The sequence below is a fragment of the Coloeus monedula genome (genome assembly GCF_965178545.1).
Source record: "Coloeus monedula genome assembly, chromosome: 6".
NCBI classification, from domain to species: Eukaryota; Metazoa; Chordata; class Aves; order Passeriformes; family Corvidae; genus Coloeus; species Coloeus monedula.
The window spans coordinates 401,196-409,541 of NC_138786.1; the positions used below are offsets into that span (position 1 = coordinate 401,196).

Here is an 8,346-nt window from a genome sequence, read left to right on the forward strand (position 1 = left end):
TGCCCCGAAGCATCTGGGACTGCTTAGGGCTGGAGCAGCGACTCTCCCGCTGCCGTGTAATTACTTGGGGCCTGCTCCGACCTCATTAGAGCCGCCGGCCCCTAATTAGAGGCAACTCTTGGCAGGAGAAAGGGACCACGATGTCCCCAGCCCCGTCACTGCGCCCGGATTGGGATTTGGATGGCGCTGGGATAAAGCCCAGCTCTGAGCCAGGGCTAGTTGGCAGTAAAGGGGGTTTATCCTCAAAAAAGGTGTCCTTTAGTCCCAAAATGAGCCATCTCCACCCCAGGCAGGGAGAGCAGGGAGCAGTGGGGGTGCATCCCACCTCCCCCCCGTCCTGTCTGGGACTGGCTGGGGATATCTCCGTTGCTGTAATGAGTTCGCAGGTCTCAGCTCCCCTTTGGGGTGGGGAGGTGACAGCCCATTTCCTTCATCCTGTCCCCACGAGGCCCGGGAGCGGCTCTGCTTCCTCCCCTCCTCGGTCCTGGGGCTCCCGGTGGCCAGAGGTGGCCCTGAAGGCTGTGGGAATGATGGTGTCACCCGGTTGCCAGGAGCCCGATGGGAGCCCAAAATCTCTATTTACGTTTTCCCTTTGGCACCCCCCCTGTCCCTTTCCACACCCAGAAACTCGCGCTCAGTGAAGCGTTTAATGACTAAACAGTGATCACGGAAGCTGGGGCTCCACATGAGGTCACGGGAGGTGAAAAAAACCCCCACAGGACAAAGAAAAATGACTCTGCCCTCACAGCGGGGTGGCAGAGAGGGGTGGTGGCCTTTTGGGCGGCCGCCAGCGAGGCAGAGGAGGTTCCGCCAGCCCTTCATCCCTGGCTCACTGGTCCTCGTCGTCACTCCCGCTGAACTGGTAGGTGAAGAAGCCGACGGACTCCTGGGCCAGCTTGGAGAGGTGGATGACACCGGTGACAATGAGGGCACCGAGCAGCAGCGGCAGCACCACGCTGCCCGCCGTGGCCAGGGCGTTGTAGCAGCGTGCCTTGGAGCTGAAGTGCCGAGCAGCTTCCACGTCCCCGGACACTTTCCGATCCCGAGCCTGCAACAGCCGGGGAGAGCCCCTTCCCTCAGCCCCCTTCCCTCAGCCCCCTTCCCTCAGCCCCTTCGTGCTCCAGGGCTTTGTCCCCCTTGCAACCCACAATTCATCCATCCACCCATCCATCCATCTGTCCGTCCATCTGTCCCAGGCTGCTCCTGCTCCCCTCCAGCCCTGCATTCTTCCCCACGCGTGTTTTCCCTCCTGCTTCATCCAGAGCCTCTCTGGCTCCAGCCGCTGCTCATCTGTGTCTTTCTGCAGCTGGAGCTGCTCCTGCCAGAGGGGCTGGAGGCGTCACGACCCCCACGGCCCTTTTTAGGATGAAGCAGCTGCTCCTCGGGTGGTGGGAAGGGGGCTGTGGTTATCCGGGGCTGTCCCACAACCTCCGGAATCAGTGGCAGGAAAAGCAGGGAGGATTCACCAGCAGCAGGTGTCACCTGCCTGTGGAGAGCGTGGGGATCTGCCCGCCCGGGAGTTATCCCGAGTGCTCTGTGCCTCCGCGGGCATCCCTCCCCGGCCGTCCGCGTGGGGCGGGATTCCCGGAGCCCCCCGGGCGCTCGGGTGCCGCCGGTGCCGGTACCTTGACGGCGAAGGCGAGCGCCACGAAGCCCAGGCAGCAGAAGTTCATGTAGAGGGTGTTGAAGATGGCCCAGACGAGGTGGTCGCGGGGCGCGGGGGCGGCGGGGGACGAGCCCCGCTTGGGGGGCGGCCGCTCCTCCCGGGGATACGAGGTGTCCATGGCCACCGAGAGGGGCACCGCGGCTCCGGCAGCCTCGGGGCAGCGCGGCCGGCGCCCCTTTTATACCCCTGCTCCGCTAAATATAAACCTGGGAAATTACAGCCCTGAGGCGTGCGGTTGTCCCACGGGCCGGGCTGGGAGAACGGCTGGGATGGCGAGGCCACGGGCTTTTTATAGCCAGCCTTCCTCCCGGGATGAGGAGCACGGGTGGCTCCAGCGTGACTCGGACGCCGCGGGAGGGTCACTCCGAGGACCACCACGGCGCTGGCCGGCACAGGTACCTCCAGCCCCACCCTCCAGGTGTGCTGGGCAGGCCAGAGCCCACCTCGGCAGCACCTTTGGGCTGCCGATGCGATGAAATGGGAAGCTGATGTGGGAAGGTGGAAGAGCCACGTCCACGGGGCTCCGCAGCAGCGGGGGGGAGACGGGGCTGCAGCGTGGGGGGCGTGGGCAGCCAAAACACACGGAGGGGCCTTAATTTCCTTTTTCTGCAGTGCCCAAGGTGTTGGGAAGGAACTTCCCTGGGATGTGGGCTGGAAGCGCTCTGCTCCGCGGCAGGATGGAGGCAGAGAGGGGAGGGAGAGGAGGAGGAGGAGGACGCCACAAAGATGCCCGAGGACCCTCTGCGGCGCCCCGCGGTGAATGAGGTGACAGCGAGGGGGGTGGGCGGGACGGACTCTCCTGGGGGCAGCGGTGACCCACAGGTGTGTCACAGGTGCCAGGAAGGGCGTGAGCAGAGCAAAGAGCGGGGGCTGCCCCCCACGCCCCGTCCCCTCCCGCGGCTGTGCGGGGACACCCGCGGAATGGACAGCGAGGGGACGTGGGGTCACACCCATCGCCCCCGCGCCCCATTTTGGGGGCAGGAGGAGGGGGAAGCACCCCGCGGGTGGGGCCAGGCCAGGAAGCACACTCAGGGTGGTCCTGTGTGTGGAGATGACGATGGCGGCGACGATGATGATGATGATCATCACCACGACGACGGCGACCACCAGGGAGCAGATGATGTTCGCCACCCTGGCGCGGTCGCCGTGACGCCGGGCACCCTCCAGGTCCCCCACCAACTTGCAGTCACGGGCCTGGGGGGCAGTCGGGGGGCTCAGTGTGTGGGGGACAGGCTGGGGGGCCAACCCAGCCGGGGGTGGCCTCAAGGTTGTGCTGGGACCCCAGGGACGTGTCACCAAGGGCAGGGGTGAGGCCGGGGTGGTGTCAGGGGGGGCTGGGGGTGGGGGGACGGGACTGGGAGGTGCCGAGGTGAGGGAAAGGTCCGAGTCGGGCTGGGTCGAGGGGTCCCGGGTCGGGTTGGATTGGGGGGTCCCGAGCTGAGGAGGGAGTCGGGAAACGCCGGGGGTCCCGTGCCGGGCTCAGTCGGGGTGTCCTGGGAGGAGCTGGCTGGGGGGTCGGTCTGCGTGGGGGTGCCGGGGCCGATCGGGACTGGATCCGGGGTGCCTGGTGAGGGTCCCCGGTTCGTCCCTCACCACGACGGAGCAGACGAGCGCGGGGAAGCCGAGGCAGCCCAGCCCACCTCCCGCGCACCGCAGCAGCACATTGAACACCGAGCAGAGCACGTAGTCCCGGGGCTGCGGGTCGGACCGGGGGCCGGGGGGGGCCGCCCCCGCCCGGAGGACTGCAGTGGGACGGACACGTCCGCCTGCCTAGGCTCCGTGACCGGGAATGAACGCCTGGAACGGGAACGGAGCGCGCTCAGGGCGGGGGACCGGCCCCGCACCGCCCCGCAGGGGGAGGGGGGCACGGCCCTCGGGACCCCCATCCCGCGCAGCCCGGGGGTGCAGGGCAGCTCTGGGGACCCGGAGGGGCTTCGGGGGACTTGGGAGGCTCTGAGGGGACTTGAGAGGAGTTGGGAATGTTGGAAATGATACGACTTCTAATCTTTTTTATGTAACTTTAGTCAGGGGTTTGTTCGCCTTCGCCCGGGGGGAAGGGAGTTCAAGTTTCTCTTGGAAAAGAGAAGTTTCTCTGTCCGCCGGGAGAGGCCCGATGATCTGAACATGCACAGATCGGGAGCAGCCAGAAGATACAGAGAAGAGAAGCGGCCAGTAGCGAACATTAACCAGCATCACTCCCCTGGCGTGGTCGGGGACACGTGGGCTGGGAAATTGATCGGTGAGAGAAGCGAACAATGAGGACCAAATTATCACCGGAGGCGAAGGGATCAAGAACCAACAGGAGATCGAGTGCTAAGAACTGTGCAATTTTAAGACCGGTGAACGAGGATTTCTTTGGGGTTTTGTCTGTATAGATATGGGAAACGTCAGGTAAGGAGCTATGTGTGGATGGGATGTTCTCCATGGCACGTCCTGGCCAGAACAAAGTCATGCCTGATTCTCTCCCTCTACAAACATCGTGCTGGAATGTTTTTATTCTCTTCCCGAGTTTTGGTGACAGATGGGTTGGGGGGAGCTCTCCATGGCAGCCCGGAGTGGCCACAGGCGGGAGGGAGGGAGGCTTTGGGCTGGGAAAGGGTCGATTTTTTTCCGTGTTGGCTTGCGTGGGGCTGCCCTTTGGATTTGTGCTGGAAGCTATTGATAACACAGGGAGAAGGAGGAAGAGGGGATCTTGGGGCGGTGGCCTTTGCTGTCCTGAGTTCCCATTGGATGTGCTGGGGTTTGGGCAGGCCGAGCCTGGGGCCGGGCAGGCAGCAGATCCTGCTTGCAGCGAGGAGCCCGTGTCTTCCAGGAAAAAGCGAGCAAAAAATGATTCACCAGAGGCTCAGTGCCAGGGATCCTGCAACAAATATCGGCTGTGTTTGTGAGTGGGATTTCAGACATCTTACGAGTGCGGTGTCCTAGCAGGAGCCCGATGTTCGCGGGGCAAGGGAAAAACAGGGTTTTGTTCCCATCCATGCGGGGCCCCAGCCCCGAGGACCGGGGTCTGCCGAGGGTGAGGAGTGCGAAGGGGAAGGGGGAAGCCAGGCCAGCTGCATAGCTGAGGCTCTGCCAGATGGGCTGCGGCCAGGATTTTCCACGATGTCCCTGCCGAGGTCACTCCAGGCTCCGCCGGAGCCGGGCAGGGGGTGGCACGTGTGGCAGCCCGGAGGCGCGAGGATCGCTGCCCTGCCAGCCCTTCCAGCCGGGTGACAGGGACGGCTGGTGCTTGGTGTGGCTTCCTCCGGCTATAATTCCCTCCCCTGTGGTATGAGGAAGGAATTGGGAGCATAAATGGGAGGAAACTGGTGGGCTGGAATGAGTTTAATAGCAAAAGCAAAGGCGCATGCCAACGAAGCAAGACACGGAATTCATTCCCCGCTTCCCGTTGCAGGCAGATGGGCAGTTGTTCCCAGGAAAACCGGGCTCCAGGCAAGCAGGATGGGGGCTGTGAGCCATAGCAGGATCCCAAATCGCCTGGCTGCAGGGGAGAGCCATGGAATCCAGTCCCAGTGAGGGGATTCGGGATGGACCCACAGCACCCGCCGGCCCCTTCCCTCTGGGAGCCTCTCCAGCCCCGCTGCCCCACACAATCCCATTCCAGCTCATATCCTGCTCAAGCCCTTTGCACATCCTGCCCCACCAAAGCCAGCTTGCCCTCAGCCCCTCCTGAGGGCTGGCGAGGACGGGGGTGCTCCCGGTGACACCCCGGCAAGGATCAGGTTCCACCCGCATCCTCGGCGTGACCCCTCGCACCCCGTACGGATGCAGTATCCAGGATCGTGGAGCCTGGTGTGTCCCCCGAGCTTTGTCTCTGTGATGAGGGACAGTTTCCCCCTCCCTCAGGCACATCCCACGAGCTGATATTGTTTGTCATCCGGCCAAGCTGCGGAGGAACACAAAACCACTTCCCTATGATACGAAACCAAGATGGGGCAAAAGTGAAAGAGACCTTTATTTGAACGAGGTTTCTCTGAACCAGGTGCTTCTCCTCTGGATTATTTTGAGGCAGTTGGGGCTCCAGACCCAGAGCAAAGCAGCAAACAGGCAACAGCGGGGTTGGGGGTGCTCAGCTCCTCCCTGGTGTCCGTCCCCAGACACCTCCAGTGAGGGCCTCACAAAAGCTCCGAGCGGCGAGGGAAGAGGGACAGCACACCAGCGGGCTCCGGGGGAGCACGTGGATTGTCACTCTGCAGTTTCGGTGACCGGAGGACACTCCCCGGCTCCGAGGGGCTGAGGGGAACTCGGAGGGGAGGGGGAATGCACAGCTCTCGCGGCAAGGAGGGGACTAAGTGGGGCCGTACGGGTAGCGATGCACCCCTCCGATGGCGCCGGAGGCGACCAGGGCCAAGACGGTGATGACAATGACGACAATGAGGATGTTGATCACCAGGGCCGTGATGTTCAGGCACTTGGCCGTGGAGCCGTAGCTCAGTGCCCCGCTGTAGTCACCCAGCACTTTGCGGTCCCTGGACTGGGGGGAGGCAGAGGCAGAGTCAGTGGGGCTGGGCGGGGGCACCCCGGGGTCTCAGGGCTGCGGGAGGGTGGGAGAGGTGCTGGAGGTGCCAGAGCGGGCTGAATCCCCCCAAAACGCCGGGGATACCCTGAGGTGGCCACTGCCCTCCCCCCCCTCCCCCCCCCCCCAAATCCCTGCCGTCTCCAGAGCTTCCAGCCAGGACTCTGTGGGGTCAGTGGTCCATGAAGAGGGAACTCTGTGGGGTCCATGGGGCACCCTCTGGTCTGGAGTCTGTGGGGTCCATGGGACACCCCTGAACCGAGGCTCCCTGGGGTCCATGGGTCTCCCTGGGGCCGGGGGCTCAGTGGCGTCCACGGGGGCTCAGTGGCGTCCACGGGGGCTCAGTGGGGTCCACGGGGCATCCCGGGCTGGGGGCTCAGTGGGCTCTATGGGCGTCCCTGAGCTCGGGGACTCCGTGGGGTCCCCGGGGCCGTCCCCACCCCCGGTGCCCTCCCGGTGCCCCCCCGGGCTCCCCACCTTGACGGAGAAGACGAACGCCATGAGGCCGAGGCAGCAGAAGTTGCCGTACAGGGTGGTGAAGAGGGACCACACCAGGTGGTCCCGGGGCGGCGGCGGCTGCGTCTCCTCCACCGTCACCGTCGTGCTCCGGGGCAGCTCCTCCATGCTCACGTCCGCCCGCAGCACCTCGTACGGCGGCAGTGACTGCTGCATGCCTCCGGCTGGGGGACACCGGAGGTGGCACCTGGGGGACACGTGGTTGTCCGGGAGGTGGAGGCACGGCGGGGCGGGTGCACCAGCGGTGGTTTCGTTTCCCCGAGATTCAGGATGGAGCGGGAAGAGGCGGCCCCTCCGGGCACCCCTGTGAGGGGGAAGGAGGCTCCTCCTCCGCCGTCGGAAGAACGCCGGACCCGCTGTCAGGAAAATCCACCGGCGCCAGAGGTTTATGTCCAAAAGGGAGACAGAGGACTCCTCCAACTTTATTCGAATAAAAGGAGAGAGTGCACCGGGGCACAGGCTCGCGGGGTTCTCTCTCTCTCTCGGTTTTGGGGGACGCAGCCTCCTTTAATCCCAAACTCCCGGCCGCACGTTGCTCTCTTCCTTTCCCCCTTGGCTGCGGTAGCAGGAAGGTGCAGCCTTCCCGAACCGCCTGCCCCACATGCCAAGGTCAGGAGTTCACGCCTGTGCAGAGCCGTGTCTCCTTGAGCAGCCACGCCGTCCGCGCCCGGGGGCGAACCGGCTGCCCGAAGGCAGCACAGACGCTGAGACCCATTGCAAAGACACCCGTGCCCCCACCCACGGAATTGTTCGTGAAGACATTGGCACACGTTTCCTCTCTCCGCTGTCCTCCTTCCCTGCTCTATCTCTCTCCTTACCCCTTTCCCCGCTTCTTTCTTTGCCCCCTCACTGCCCGCTTCTTTCCTTGTCTCCATCTTTAGCTGTTCTTTGCCCCCTTTTTGCTTCACCGTTTTCTTTCCCTTTTCTTTCTTTACCCCCTGGTTTCCCTGTCCCTTTCCTTGTCCCCTTTTTTGCCCCCTATCCCCCCTTTATCCTTTACCCCATTCTTTCCCGTCTTTTTTCCTCCCTTACTTGTGCCTTTCTTCCCTCTTCCCCTGTGTTGTCCCCTCTTTGCCCTTTCTTTTTTTCCTCACTTCTTTCCCTGTCCCTTTCTCTGCCCCCCTTCATTGCCCCCTTTTTACCCCCTTTTTCTTTCCCCTGCTGTCTGTACCCCCTTCTCTTCCCTCCCTCTTTCCCTGTCCCTATCTTGTCCCTTTCCTTGCCCCCTCCCAGGCAGCCACCTGGGGACAACCGTGAGCATTTTGGGGTGCGTTTGGGACAACAGGCCCTAAGACAGAGTCCTCTCCACGTGGCACCAGGACCCCTGTTGGCACTCCCACCCCCCACTGCCAGGGCTTGGATTCTCGGTGCCGACGGGATGCAGGTTGCTGCTCCCGGAATTTTTTTGGAGGAAGTTTCTCCTGGGTCCCACAAATACAAGGTGAGGCCGGGAGGTACCACTTCTTGGAGATGCCATTTGGGATCCCTGGAAAGCTCCGCTTCCCGAGGGCTGCGTCCCCTTAAAGGAATCCCCCTCCCGGGCTTCACGGTGTGAGAGTGCTCGAGCTGTGTTAATGCATCGGAATCCGCAGGACACGCTGGCCCGTAACATCCTGCTGGCAATTCTGGGAATGTTTCTGATTAAACA

General features: G+C 63.4%; 2 protein-coding genes across 2 annotated transcripts; both read right to left on the reverse strand.

Moving 5' to 3' along the window:
* Window positions 1–829: 829 nt before the first annotated feature.
* IFITM5 (interferon induced transmembrane protein 5) lies at window positions 830–1,810 on the reverse strand (the record flags this gene model as incomplete). Its single annotated transcript, XM_082283850.1, has 2 exons — window positions 1,626–1,810; window positions 830–1,048 (listed from the first exon to the last, which is right to left on the reverse strand). Exons 1-2 carry the CDS (start codon window positions 1,782–1,784, stop codon window positions 830–832), a joined length of 378 nt encoding a protein of 125 aa, XP_082139976.1. The 5' UTR covers window positions 1,785–1,810.
* A 3,800-nt stretch (window positions 1,811–5,610) lies between these two features.
* Window positions 5,611–6,962, reverse strand: LOC309574305 (dispanin subfamily A member 2b-like). Its single transcript, XM_082283846.1, has 2 exons — window positions 6,660–6,962; window positions 5,611–6,140 (listed from the first exon to the last, which is right to left on the reverse strand). The coding sequence occupies exons 1-2, from the start codon at window positions 6,852–6,854 to the stop codon at window positions 5,955–5,957; spliced, it is 381 nt and encodes a 126-aa protein (XP_082139972.1). The 5' UTR covers window positions 6,855–6,962; the 3' UTR covers window positions 5,611–5,954.
* Window positions 6,963–8,346: the final 1,384 nt, after the last annotated feature.